Raw genomic sequence first — 15,061 nt, forward strand, 5'->3', positions numbered from 1 at the left:
CTGTGTATATATAACAGTCAGAGGGGCCACAGGATAAGTAAATAGTCCTGACTGAGGGTATTGTTTTCTGTTAATTATTATGAGCTAAGCACTTCAGTTTTCTAGTTATTTCCTGTCTGAAGGTCGCTATTTCTGTGAGTCTGGCCACCGGTGTGGGAGCAAGACATGCATAGTTGATCTATGCACTCTGATGTCAATCGAATACAGGCAAAAAGTTGACCCCATCACACACTTGGACAGCCCCCTTGTTTCCACAATGAAACAGAAATGCATTTTGGGGAAAAAAATTGGAGAGAAATGCAAAGGGAAAATAATACAGCAATATAAAAGGTAAATAAATACAAGCAGAAATATCAATTTAATTCACATTATATAAATTAATTAATACCTACATATACTTTTAATATTTTGGTAAATTTAATGGTATATTGATTACAGCTGTTGTGTTGAACATGAAATTGACGCCTGCGTCCTTTAAGGTTTGTCCACTCCTGCCCTCCAAGACTTAAGAAGTAAAGCCAATGTGCCAATGCAACAACATATCTGAGTGCAAACAGAAGCAGAGCCTATAGATAGAAATAGTCCAGCACATAAACCGCTGTGTGTCATTACAACACTTTGCTGTATAAGATAAAATTAAATGAATCAACTCTTTAATTAGTGAAATTCAGAGGTGTGTTTTTGGGGCAGAGGCACGCCAGCTGTTTCTCCTTCTCCAGTCTTTATGCTAAGCTAACTGGTTGATATGCGATGCCAATGCTGGCTGTAGCTGGCTGCAGTGCTTATCTCTCAAATCTCTCAAAATAAACTGCAACATGTAACAACATGTAAAGTAGGTTGGCAGATCTACAGAAGACTTTCATAAAAATCCAGAAAACTTACCTAACTGGAGAGAGTATGCCACATACAGAGTAAACATTCCTGAGACAACGACTTCCCTCGCTACATCCAGAAAAATGATTTCCTTTGCTCACCCATGATTTAAAAACTTGATGTTAATGCCTTCCTATGCTGACATAGACGACATGCTGACATTTATATCTCTAAGAACGCGAGCAGCCAGGCTGGATATCCCCCCACTGTCGAAGGAACACTACAAATGGTCAGCTCACAGCAGAAGTTACATAAAGACGTATTTCCTCTTGAACAGGAACAATGGACAGGATTAGAAGAGGCAGAAATGGTAATGACTCCACTCACAGTCGCCAAAAGACTACCAAGGAAATGTTTCAGTTAAGATAAAATATATATTTAGAGAGAACATTCCTTCCCAGTAATTTTCTTTCTTTCTTTCTCCAGTTGCTGTCCTGTTGTCTCAGAGCTGTCCAGTGTGTCTGCTCTGCCTTCATTATCAGCACATGAATCTGCTCTGTGTAGTCCCTATGGGGCTTTGCTCAATGATCTGACTACAAGTTTGCCTCCCTGCAGCACCTTGGATCTGACTCTTGATTTACTGCTCAATCTTAGTTTGGCTTCAATACCTCTTGTAGTGCATTCTGGATTCATCCTTTCTTGCTGTTGTTTAAGAGTGATTGATGAAGTGGTGTCAGGAAAATAGTCTCTCCCTAAATGTTTGTAGGTGATGATCGTATCCTGAAGGTGTGCAGTGCGCCTGTCACAACAGTACTCCACTACCATACCCATCCCTCACTAAGAGTTGACTACCACTAGATGACCCGTCTCCACCCGAGACTCCAGCAAGGAGACATGGACTGCAACCTGGAGTAACTCATGGTTGTCAACTGGGGTATTGTTAAGTAACTAGACTAAAGGGGTAAAGGCACTTTCAGGTGCAAGTGCTCCAGTATGGTCTCTTTGTTAGTGAGTGGGGTATCCAGGGAGCGTCACCCGAAGGCCATATCATTTGCTATAGCTACTGGCCCAGACTGCAGGTTGTCATCCTCTGCCGGGTCTTTGGAACCATCGTGTTTATGCCCCACGCAAAACTTTCTTCACATTAATAAGTCTGCTTAAAGTAATAACACAGCAAGGCTAAGAGGCATGAAAGCCCTAGAGACTTTGCTGCTACTACTGAGAGATTAAAATGTTCTAGCTCACCATCTATTATGAGTTCTTACCTCAACCCTTTACCAGTCTCCACCCTACATACCACCAGCTTGAGGCCCCATCTTCCCAGACTCCTCTTTTTGTGGGAGATGCACAGACAGGACAGGATGGCAGTCAGCAGTGTTGGTGCTGTGCTGTTGTGTTGTCGTCCTCCACTCCATGCCTGTCACATTTAAATTATTTTATTTTATGTATTTACTGACATGTAATACACTTTATGGGCCTCACTGTATTGCTACTAACCTGTATTGATAAATTGCATAACTTAATGATACGCAAACACAACTGTCAGACAATAAATTGAATTTCTTTGTGATTACGTAAAGATGGAGAGCACTGATTAGAAAGCTGGACATGCAGGAACAAGGTGTGCTGATGGAGCTGTGAAGAGAGAAGAATAAAGAAGACATTAGATCAACTGTAGGTTCGAAACAAGTTGCAGCTCTTTCAGTTTTTGAGTATGGAAAGATGATTTCACGTGTCACCCTCATGTGTTTGCTCTCTGTAATTACGGCTAGCTAGACTTCCTAAGCCAATCAGTAGATGCAATTAAATGGGAAATAAACTTTAAAGCAGTTATTAAGGGAGTTGTGCAGGGAGAGTTTTACTCATACAGGTGTGAAAATGTTGAGCTGAAGAGAAATGAAGGGCTCTAAATGCAATTTAGAGAAAATGTTAAAAATCTCTCTACACATACTTTACATATATTTACTGAAAAACACAGACACATGCATGTAGAATTAGACAAGATACCCACTGATAATTAGCATTAAAATTCACCAAAATCACCCTAAAATCAGCCCCCTAGACACCCTCCAATCCAAAGCTGTCAAAACCCTGGAGCTGAGCCCAGAGGAGTCCCCTACGTCAGTGCTGCCCCCTGTCAGACACACTCAGTATTACAACACTGCTTTCCAGACACCAATCAGAGTAAACCAAATTATAAAGTAATATAGAAGAAACGTTTATGGAACAGTGGAAAGAAGAAACGTAGATTAGAACGTTGTCTCACCCTAAAAACAATCTGTATATACATACACCAATGAGCCACATGATTATAATAATAATCGCAACAAACTGTGATACAATGTGAATTCTGACCCCTTTCTATCAGAACCAGCATTAACTGTTTCAGCAGTTTGAGCTACAGTAGCTCGTCTGTTGAATCGGACCACATGGGCCAGCCTTCACTACCCACCTGGATCAATGAGCCTTGGCTGCCCAAGTGACTACACCTTTGTCTGTATCTCTAGTTATGAACATACACTACTCACAATAAGTTAGGGATATTGTGAGAGACTCAGTGGATGTCATACTTACGGTGTTTGTTTCACTTCAGAGATTTTTGGGATAGGGAGGCAATTTGTGTTTTCTACGTAATGATCTCACTGTGTACAGTGTGCCTTACATATTGGGGCCAATACCAAAAAACTAAAAAACAACCCTTTTCAATGTGGCATCAATTTCAACATTCTGTGGGAATAAAAAGCTGGTATTGTCAGTAAGTCATTCCAAGTTTCTCATTCAAACAGCCATGAACACACAACGTCACTTAACGGACGAGCAGTGCCACCTGGCCATAGCGCGCCTTCGGGTCGGTGGCAGGCAGTCAGATGTTGCTCGTGAACTTGGTATGTCTCAAAGTGTCATCAGCAGACTTGCATCAAGACATAGAACTACTGGCAGAGTTCATGACAGACCCAGGAGTGGAGCCCCACGAGTGACAGACCGCAACGATGACCAGTACCTAAGGACTATGCACTCAGACATCCTTATGCAACTGCCACATAGCTGCAGGCCCGTTTATGAGACGTGAGGGGTACTAGGGTTTCCAGACAAACCATTCGCAACCGACTCCAGCGCTTTGGCTTGAATGCCAGACGACTGTTGCAGGTGACTCCACTGACACCAAGACACCGCCGTGAACATTTGCAGTGGGCACCAAGACCATGTGACCTGGACTATGCAGCAGTGGTCTACCATCCTGTTCACTGATGGGTGTCGGGTCACCTTGCACAGAAATGATGGTCGTCAGCGTTGCTGAAGAAGGCGAGGTGAGCGATACGCCGAGGTCAACATGGTCCCCAGGGTCCGCTTTGGTGGTGAAAGACCCGCTACTGACATTGTCAATTTTTGTTATTTGGGGCTATCCTTGTTATTGTCTAAATTTTTGGGGTAATAAATATGAAACTAATGAAAATGGTGTTTCTTCTCATTCATTATTAGTAATATCAAAGGGAACTTTTTCTTATTTCATTAAAATTCAGACCAAATAGGAAAAGCACTCATGTAAATAACAATATCCCTAACTTATTGTGAGTAGTGTATTTTACATTCTCCCCTCTCCTCTCATACCAACTGCCTTTTTTCCACAGGACAACAGGAAATGCCTCAAATGTGCAATGTCAGATCTGTCAGTCAGGACAGGTGCTGTTTGACAGGTTAGGGATTAGAGAATTAGGGATGATTAACCACATTAATAAAGAAAACACACCTGTTAAATCATTGTATACTAACCCTGTTAGTTTATGTACTGTGATTGTTTGACTGCACTGGTCTGCTCTCATTTAGCAGGCGTGGCTCTATGGTCTAATGTCTGTCTGTCCACCAGACGGAAATATTTCAACAACTCCAGCATGGATTGAAATTGAGTCCAGATACTGTATCCATGAAGCCCAGAGGATGAATCAGAATGACGTTGGTGTTCCAGTTTCACCAGCAGCTCAACGTTTTCACTGATCCAGGGAAATCTCTCAACATCTACTGAATGGGTTAGTCAGTGCAGACATTCATGGTATCCTCATGACTTTGGTGATCCTCTGACCATCACCATGTCAAACATTCACCAAATACCTGCAGGGTTTGTTGTGCTCAAGTTTACAACCTCACAGAGCTGCTAGCATGGCTGTTAGACATGTAACCATGTATGTTAGTGAGAACAGTGTTATGTTACTAGTAGAAGTGATGGTGCTCAGTAAAATACATCAATCACAACAAAGTATGTTTTTCATACAAAAGCTTTTTATTACAAAAACTAATAAATGTAAGAAATGAAACACTCAATGATAACAGAATTCACAAAAAACACAAACTGAGGAAACATTGTAGGCAGGATTACCACGTAATAAAACATTAAAATGTGTAAATAAACAGACAAATAAATAAATAAAAATCTTGAGTAGGTCTTGAGTTTAAAAAAAGACTTATCTGATAGATTTTCTGTCAGTTAATGTTCATTATCAGTTATGTATCTGTGAGTTAGCAATACAACCAGTGAAATGTGTTATAATGTTACATTTTCTCTTAATTATACTGTTCAGATTGTTCATAAAAAATAAAATTGAAATTCAAGATACATGAAATGTTTGCAGTTACATATTAACAAGGACACTGTCAGACATTTATAGCAAAAACAAGAATACTATTTTAAAAAATTCAACTTTAACCCATTGTGGTTCTTTGGACCAAAGTAACTGTAAAACATCGTATTGATAAAGCACATGTAGTGGGTTGGAGATTTTTTTATGTAAACAGATATCCTTTTTTCTATTTTATGAACAACCCATCAACATGGATGCTCCACTCCACCACATCCTGACCACAACTACACCAACCATAGGCAGTCCAACGCATCCAGTGTACATGAACGGAAATGTTAACTAATAAAGGCCATGTGACCATAGTTACAGTGCTAATCAGACAGAATAACTGTCCTCTTTTAGGCAGCAATGTAATAGCAGAGATAATCAAAACAAAGAACAGATAAGACATGAGGCTGATAAGAAGCTTTAAGTGTCAGTGACAGTGAGGGGGAAGCTGTGGTCTCTGCCCTGCAAACTGAGATGAGACCAGTAGTGTGAGAATAGGGAAGAGAGATGTAACTATTCCTGCAGAGCAGATTTGTGAGGTTAAACGTAGATTCAAGGAATGGCCATGGGCGAGACAATGCTCTTTCAACCCAACCTAGTCAGTAACTGTTCTGAGGGGTTAGAGCTGTTTCCAGCTTTAGTAGGATGAACAAAAGAGAGACACAAAGTGAGAGACATGTATGAAGAGTCTGATGTGTTTGCTGAAGACCATTCTGACATTGGACTGGTGTTTCATCCTTTTTACAGCTTCAAATTTTGGAATGCAACCAAATGTCCGACAACTCACTTCCTAAGCCTTTGTACAAAGAGGTGAAGGAATATCTCCAAAACCTGCTCGACCACAGCTTGATCAGAAAGTCCAGCTCACCCTACTCGTCTCCTGTGGTCTGCATCAGGAAAAAAGACCAAAGTTTACGCCTGTGTGTGTTTACTTTCGCAGCTTAAACCGCCAAACCGTCGCTGACCTAAAAAACAACCCCGACACACAAAGTAATAACTGTAATCAATAAAACACTCAATGGTAACAGCACCCACAATGAAACAAAGAATCACTATCTCAGTGCAGGGAGGAAACAGCAGGGGCAGAATTAGAAAGATATAAAAAATTAAATAATAATAATGATTTAGCAAAAAGTAAAACATCAGCGGTTTTTTCCACATTCTGCATCATCACCACCAGAAGCTGCATCCTCATCAGTCGAGTTTTCAGCACCATTCCTCCTCCTTAGTGGACTATTTTCCTCAGATTGGTTTTGTCCTGACACGTTGAGCTGAGCATCAGGAACATTTCCTTCAGCTAGGTCTTCATTTGCATTTGGTGGGTTTTCTGGATTCCAGTTACCCCTTTTATCTGTAATTAAGGAGACATTATTCATGTCATGATGGTACAAACAACCCCAGCAGTGTAGTGTTAGTCTGTAAACAATGTCTAAAAGTTCAGATACTGCACTCTGACTCTTTAAAGAATTGGGATGTAACTGCAGTGTTTCTTTTTATTTACAGTCCATAGCTTATAGGAATCAATCAAAGGAAATCAATTACTGAAAGATCACTATCTTTATCAGGAATTTAGCTGTTTTTCCTCCATGGTGAATTAATGTATCTGAATAAAAGAAATGATAGTTAATCAAAAAGGGCATTTTTCATTTAAAGATTACAACTAGGGAGCAATCAATAACTAAACTTGACTTTAGGTTTAGCTAAGGTTAACTGCGGCTGTCTCACATGCTTGATGTAGCCCTCTTTAGCTGTCTTAGCTGTCTTTCTACAGAGAATAACCTACATAAAGTGTGGAGTCCTACAGCACACAGGTTACTGAGCCAGAATGCAGTAATACACAGCCAGTGCACTAACTGTGTTTTTGGTTTTTAGCTCTGTTTTCTCGTTACTGTTATGCTTTGCAATGATTTAATGTTTTAGTTTAACAGATATTCAGATGCAGGTTCTAACTCAGTTTAACCAAATATGTAGTTTCTGTGTTTGGCCTTTGTAGGACTGTTCTGTAAATCACTCCTTCAACGTATTATTAGTTACAACTGGAGGTAAACTGACACTATGGATTACAGTATCCTTCTGGAAATCTGCACATGCACAGTTTCATACTTTGTGGTTTCATAGTTGTGTTTATCCATTTCAGGTCACAAGGTTTCTGTTTGCTATTTGAGTGCATTCCTTTTCACCAGTTGATGATATATTTATATTTAAAATAAGAATTACAATATAGAATGAACCAAGATCACTCACATATTCTGTCCCAGTACACTATGAGAAATATGATGATGATGATGATGATGATGGAAAGAGATACGCCAACACCTAATCCAACAACCAAAGAAGTGTCGCTCTTCGGTTCCTCATCTGTAAATTTATGGGTATCCTCCATGTGCTGTGCAGGTTGCTCTGTTAGCTGTGTTGTTAACAGTCAGGACTAGATGTTGGTAGGGAGCTGTGAGAGTGACAGAAAGAACAACTGTTGACACACTGGAGACATTCACAGCACTTTGATATGAGGAGATTTTTATTTTGGTTTGGAATAAAGAACCTACTGTACTCACCTGAAACCTGCAGTGTGGATTTACAGAGTTTTTCAAACCGTTTGGGCACTTTGTTCTGCTCATCAAATACATTTACATTGGCCCAAAATGTTTTGTTGTCATCTCTAACAGTAACATTGTCCAGTCTAATGGAAATATTTCCAGAACTAAACTCAGTACGGAAGACTTGGCATCTGTCCCTGTATGCGTCCTGCCAGTAAAACCATCTGAGACTCAGTGAAGGAACTGGTAGAGAGCAGGGGATCAGGACGGAGCCTCCAGTGGTGGCACTGAGGATCTTTGATATCTCCCCCATTATGGGTGCTGGGGAAAAAAACAGTGAAATATTTGTCAGGAGGAGAAATGGTGCTATCTCAAATGGGCGAAGGCAGTGAAGGATACAACTATGTGGCTACAATTCAACTGATGCAACTCATCCCTTTCGTCTTGAGCGTACTTGAACCACTGACAAATGTACAGTATATAAGAAGAAATACATGAACTTGGATAGACAGATCAGTTAACCCTGCTTCAGCTCTCAAACATTCGCTGTGTGTCACATTCCCTAAGCAGTAACCTTGCCCAGATAGCTAGATATATCTGGCATATTTCTTGGTATTTGAACACTTAAAGCTGACTATTATTGGACAACAGGGGCGGACTGGGACAATAATTCAGACCAGGAATTCCATTAATTTACTACTACACTTTTAATGAGCATGCTGCACATTTAACACAGTAGTAGTAGACCCAGGGCAGCATTTTTTCATGACACATGGGGGGCGGCACGAGCACTTAAAAAAAAAAATCCTCTGCGCCACGAAGCGGTTTTCTATTGTCTATCTGTTCTATCATATCACTGTGTGGGGAATTTGCAAATTGGCGCCTCCTACAGCTGCAAGCGCCCCTGCTTGCTGAGCAGGTGCCTTGCACAGAAGCTGTGTGAGGGGGGGACAGTTCACCTCTCGGTCTCCCTAATGGAACGGACAAGGGGGGGAACGGGGATCCACTGTAAGTCAGTCACACCTCAACTTTCTTCCAGATTACGCACATTTCCTTCATAATATAATAAATACAGGCCTATAGTTCATGTACATTTTTGTTTTTCTGAATTGTGTGAAATGGCTAACAAAAATAGGTAATACAAAACGATTATGTGGTCACCAAGGTGATTTTGTGCTATTTAGAATATTTTTTCTATATATTATATATTATTTTTAATATTATATATTGTTGTTGCTTTCTGCTCTTGTTACTTTTTTATATATATGATTGTATATATTTTGGCACATTTATGTATATAGTGTGTATTTATGGATGTTCTTGTGGTTCTCTAAGTTCTGATAACTTATACTGTCATATTTTGTGCAGAACTGTGTTCATTGTCTTTTGGCAATGCTGGAGGTGGGGATTGTGAACCTTAAAAGTGTGTTTCCTGTTCCAAGTGCAGTAGTTAAATCAAATTGTTCTGATGAAAGATTTGTGCCACTGATAAATATAATTATCTGCTTCACTTATGTTGTTATAATAAAACATAACAGTTTGTGCAGGATTTTGTGTTTTGGCGGGGGGGGGGACAGATGAACAGATCTCTTTACTGTCTGCATGCTGCTGGAAACACGTGCGAGGGAAATACACTCTCAGCTGAATGACTGTATGATCACATGAAGAAAACACACACAAACACACACACACCTACACACACACACACACACACACACACACACACACACACACACAGTAGAAACAACATAAAACAGTCTCCAGTTGAAATAAAGTTCAATAATACAGTTACAGGCACATTCAGGAAGGATATTTGAATCAGGAAATGATAAACGCTCCTCATGAGGAACTGTACTGTGAACAATGGTTTTACATTGACGCGCTATTAATTGATTAATTAATTAATTAATTAGTCGTTCTTACCGTTTCCATCACATAAAGTTATCCCGGTCAGAAACAAAAGAAAAGGGAACCGTAAAAAAGCCATCATTCTTCTTCAGTTTTTACTTTCAGTTTCTTGTGTGGGCGGAGAGAGAGAGAGAGAGAGAGAGAGAGAGAGAGAGAGAGAGAGACACCTCCCCCTGTTTTGCATAACCAGTAAGTTAATAGTTTCTGTAAGCAGTCAGTTGAGTAGCAATAAAAGTAGCACCCATTAATCCTGTTCTGAGTTATGTTTAAATGCAGTTTAAAGAACAACTTTATATTGTAACAAGTTAGAAATCATTCAGTGTGTTACTACAGAGGTAGGTCTGCAGAGTGTGGTTGCAGACCAAAGTCCCCTCCTTAAAAGCATCTCAAGGCTGACACGATCTTAGTCCATGACCTAAAATGTGACTAAGATCTATTTTAGCCTGAAGATGATTTTTGGGACTAATGCACATGATTGAGTGTGACACACTAATTGATTAACTAAGGTCTCGTCAGTGATGGAAGACTACTCAGAACTTGATTTGACTTAAGTCGAAGTAGTGATATATTACATATTCACTACCACTCAAAATTCACAAATATATTATTATTATTATTATTATTATTATTATTATTATTATTATTATTATTATCATTATAAAACACAAATGTAAATCAAAATGTAACTTATTTGTTCTTTGGCTCTTTCTGCTTGGTAGTACAATTAAAATGAATACATGACCATGCATGGTAAAAGATGAATTAATTCATAAATATCAGAAATGTACAAAAAGTATCTAATGAATGACTTACGACAACAAATAAGGTATTTAAATTATTTATTCATTATGTATTTGAAAAAACTACAAATGAAAATTAGATAATCATTTTGGACTCCATTTCAAGGATCAATTATTTAATGAGGAAAAGAACATCTGTTTAAATTAATAAATTAATGGTTAATACTAGTGTTAAAGATGGACCAGGTGACCACTTTATTTGAAAGGCCACAAACATAAAACATACAACATGACAAAGCCATATAATGGTAAATGGTAAATGGACCTGTACTTGTGTAGTGCCTTTCTAGTCTTCCGACCACTCAAAGCGTTTTTACACTATGTGCCACATTCACCCTTTCACACACATTCACTCAGTGATGGCAAAGTCCATCGAACAGAAACTAACATTCATACACATTCACACACCGATGCACGGCATCGGGAGCTATTTGGGGATCAGTATCTTGCTCAAGGATATTTCGACATGTGACAGGAGGAGCCGGGGATCGAACCAACAACCTTCCGATTAGGGGACGACCCGCTCTGCCTAGTTTTGTAAGCCATATAATGGCTTGTAAAATAGTTTTGGTCCTCCTAAATCCTTGCATCAGTTTATCATTTATCTGTTGAGGAGACAGAGAGGGAAAGTGAGAAAGTGAGACTCTCTACTGTGTCTGACTGTAATATGATCATATTAAACAGCAACTGCAGCAACCAATCAATAACTGATATCCGATAAAGGGGCGTGTCGGTCGGTAAAAGACTTCAGTGGAAGCTGCTCTGTATCCTCCTGCAGAAAGGCGCGCTCTGGGACGGTCTCCAACATGGTGGACCACAACAACTTCCGGCTCAGATGTCAAATAAGAGACTTGGGATACACCCTGTATGGACCTAATGGACCTTAGAGATGGGATTTATGGGAGCTGTTCAAAAGACTGGCTCATTTTTATATTTATTTATTTTTAAGAAGCTAGCCTTGGGGTAACCCATTTTATCTTAGTTGGTCCTCTTCTTCCCTCCACCACTTTCACTGTCAGGTGTTGAGTTTTTAAATGGCTTGTTGACCCAGAATTATAATTTTGACAGATGTTACACTTTGCTTTGGCGTTTTTTTCGCATCCAAATGCTGCTGCGCTTTCTTTGGCTCATTGTAGCTGCAGTACTGACACTCCGCACTCACGTGAAGGCAGTGTGCCACTGTGTCGGACAACTCAGATGACATCATGAGAAAATTGTCACGTGTGTTTGTTGACATTAGAACAGCTGTAGCGAGAACGGGAGCCGGGAGGAGTGGCGGCAGCCCGCTACACAGTGGAAACTGGCACCGCGTTCAGCGGTAGATTAGTAATCCACGGTAGTACTGTTGTGTAGGAACCGTGACGTTTTGGCACCGCGAGTACCATGCAACACTAAATGTTTCAATCACAGCCCTACGTTGAATACGCCTCCCTGTAATTCACTCACTCATTAGGCTACTCTGCTCAGGCCGTGACTAGCAGAGACAACCATGTTGCTGCTAATCAGTGTGCTTGCAGCAGCAGGGCATTATAATTCATTACTTGTGTTGTTGTTGTTGTTGTTGTTGTGAATTTATGGCAGGCTGTAGCCAACGATATATAGCGCAATTCATTACTTATGGGAAACGTTTCAAGAGCAACAGGCTTCTCCAAGCAGCACAGCACAGGGAGAAGTGGGTGTAAGACGTAGCCAGGTCAAACCAACCAATAGAAACTCTTCTCTTGTCCACCAGCGTAGGCCCCGCCCATCAAGTGCAGTTGAATTCGCAAGCAAAACTTTATAACTTGCAAGCAAAGAGGACTGATTTATAAGCAAAATGGTCGTATGTTTTTACTTACAAACATTAGTTTTGATTGAAGTTGAAGAAATATGTTCTCTCATATTTGTTTTTCAATTGCAACCTGTTCTGTTTCAATCTCAAAACAGAATTCTCTCCATAAGGCAAGTAAAATATGATTCATATTTTCTGTGAAATGTGCCAATTTCACAATTTATCTAAATGTAATAACTTTATTACTTTAATATTGGACATCATGCCCCCCCCTCCCTCTTTCCAGTTCCTGTGTGTGTGCCACAGGTCAACCAGTCTCCACCCTGCATACCACCAGTTTAAGACCCCATCTTCCCGGACTCCTTTCTCTTTTTGAGGGAGATGCACAGACAGGGCAGGTTGACAGTGACAGCAGTGTTGGTGCTGTGCTGTTGTGTCGTTGTCCTCCTCTCCATTATTAAATGGCCAAAAAAAACAATACTTTAAAAAAGAAAACTTTTTTTTAGTGTGGGCATGTTTCCGTTCAATTTTAAATATTTTTCGGTAAAATGTTCTTGTGGGCTAATTTCTCAGGAAAGATGTGCAAAATGTGGGCCTTGAAGTTGTAACTATGATGTGGCGTGTGAGTATGGTATGGGGCCACCAGGAGGTTAACTAGACCAAGCAGCCTTTTGGTTTCCGCTAAGTAGGCTACTGCATAGAATAATGGGACTGGGAGGATGGTGTAGGTTTAAGTTTATTAGACAAGTACATATACACCAACAAGACAGTGTACAAGCATTTTCACAAGAAAGTTTGTTTCATTCATAGGCTTCATTGTCTTTCCATCAATACCTGGTGGGCCGGTCTCGGCTCAAAATGCCCGGGCCGATTTTTTGTCCCAGTACAGCCCTGAGCACAACCCAGCCACTCTAACACAGCAAGCCCTGAGCCAACTCTAACCCTAATCCCCACCTTAGCTCCGCTGTAAACTACACACCTTGAAAACAGTAAAAAGTAAAAACTGTAATCAATAAAACACTCAATGGTAACAGCACCCATAATAAAACAAGGAAACTCTATCTCCTCAGTTTGCAGAGAGGAAACACTGGAGGACGGATTAGAAAGAGATAAAAACTCAAAATAAGAAAATTATTTAGCAAGTAATAAAATAGATGGAAATGTATGAACAGGTAATAATATGAAATAAATTCAATTCAATTATATCTCCATTATGAACAGATTTTTCATTGCCCTGCTTCACCACCACCAGAAGCTGCAACCTCATTACCATTCCTCCTTAGTGGAATCGTCTCCTCCTGATTTCCTTGGTTTGGTTGATTTTGTAGATTCTGGATACACCTTTTATCTGGAATTAAAGAGAATTTTCTTTCATGTCATGATGATACAAACAACCCCAGCAGTGTAGTGCTAGTCTGTAAACAATGTCTAAAAGTTCAGATACTGCACTCTGACTCTTTAAAGAATTGGGATGTTCAGAGAAACTGCAGTGTGTGTTCACTCAGCTTTCTTATCCACTTGAACCAGTTTGTTTGATAAAAAGTTAAAGTTAGAAAAGTTAAGAGTTTGATTATTATTTACAGTCCATAGCTTATAGGAATTTGTCTGACAGTATAGTAAGCAATAATAATCTGCAATTTAATGTGTGATTTAAGGAGTTTAAGCATCAAATCAAATCAAATTAATTCATGAAATTCTGCTAAAATAAAGATATTAACAGGAGATTAACGACAGCCAAATTGTGTTTATCCATTTCAGGTCACAAGGTTTCTGTTTGCTATTTGAGTGCATTCCTTTTCACCAGTTGATGATATATTTATATTTAAAATAAGAATTACAATATAGAATGAACTAAGATCACTCACATTTTCTGTAGAGGTACACTATGAGAGGTATGATGATGGAAAGAAATAAGAAAGCTAATCCAACAGCCAAAGAAGTGTAGCTCTTCGGTTCCTCATCTGTAAATTATTGGAAATAACAGAGTAAGAACGTATTTAACATGCTGCACTGATATTTGATCACATTTTAAACACATTAATGTACTGTGTGTTTGGTATGTAGTGCCACAAGAATACTGAATTCTTTCAGCTCCACAAATCTTCAGTCACTGATTTATTAGATAAATCAATCAACTGGAACACAATACAATTCTTTTAAAGTAAGTTTTGTCATAAATGATTAATAATGAATTGTGTTTGTGTTGTGCTTTGAGGCCTCATTAACTTATATTAATGATCTGCTGCTCTCACCAGAAGCACTGATCTCTGCAGTTCCTTTAATCCTCTGGTTGGTGCGAGGGTTGAAGATGATGCAGGTTACAGACTGGAACTCCTTCACACTGACAGAGCTTGTGACTGAGAAGGTTTTCTCTGTTGGATCCTGCTGCAGGGACGTCTCAGCATCCTGCAGGTCCAGCTGTGCAGTGCTGGATTTCTTTCGACCCGTCCATGACACTTTAGGTTCAGGGTATCCTCCATGTGCTGTGCAGGTTGCTCTGTTAGCTGTGTTGTTAACAGTCAGGACTAGATGTTGGTGGGGAGCTGTGAGAGTGACAGAAAGAACAACTGTTGACACACTGGAGACATTCACATTTGGTTTGGAATAAAG

At 39.7% G+C, this 15,061-nt stretch overlaps 1 protein-coding gene across 24 annotated transcripts in view; it reads right to left on the reverse strand.

Moving 5' to 3' along the window:
* The window catches only part of LOC127365787 (T-lymphocyte activation antigen CD80-like), a 44,627-nt gene that overhangs the window by 18,392 nt on the left and 11,174 nt on the right, over window positions 1-15,061 (reverse strand). For 5 of the 24 annotated variants that reach the window (XM_051404265.1, XM_051404242.1, XM_051404243.1 and 2 more), the window contains 3 exons: window positions 14,704-14,994; window positions 7,680-7,793; window positions 5,069-6,786 (listed from right to left, as the gene is read on the reverse strand). The exons of 1 other annotated variant lie outside the window; for it this stretch is intronic. In XM_051404265.1, the coding sequence (XP_051260225.1) occupies window positions 6,578-6,786; window positions 7,680-7,793; window positions 14,704-14,994 (614 nt within the window). In that variant the 3' untranslated portion in view covers window positions 5,069-6,577. Of the gene's footprint in view, window positions 1-5,068; window positions 6,787-7,679; window positions 7,794-7,829; window positions 7,882-13,169; window positions 13,800-14,316; window positions 14,413-14,703; window positions 14,995-15,061 lie in introns of those variants that run through there. 18 more of the 24 variants (XM_051404249.1, XM_051404255.1, XM_051404259.1 and 15 more) reach the window with 12 other exon arrangements.

The sequence above is a fragment of the Dicentrarchus labrax genome, unplaced genomic scaffold (genome assembly GCF_905237075.1).
Source record: "Dicentrarchus labrax unplaced genomic scaffold, dlabrax2021, whole genome shotgun sequence".
Classification (NCBI taxonomy): Eukaryota; Metazoa; Chordata; class Actinopteri; family Moronidae; genus Dicentrarchus; species Dicentrarchus labrax.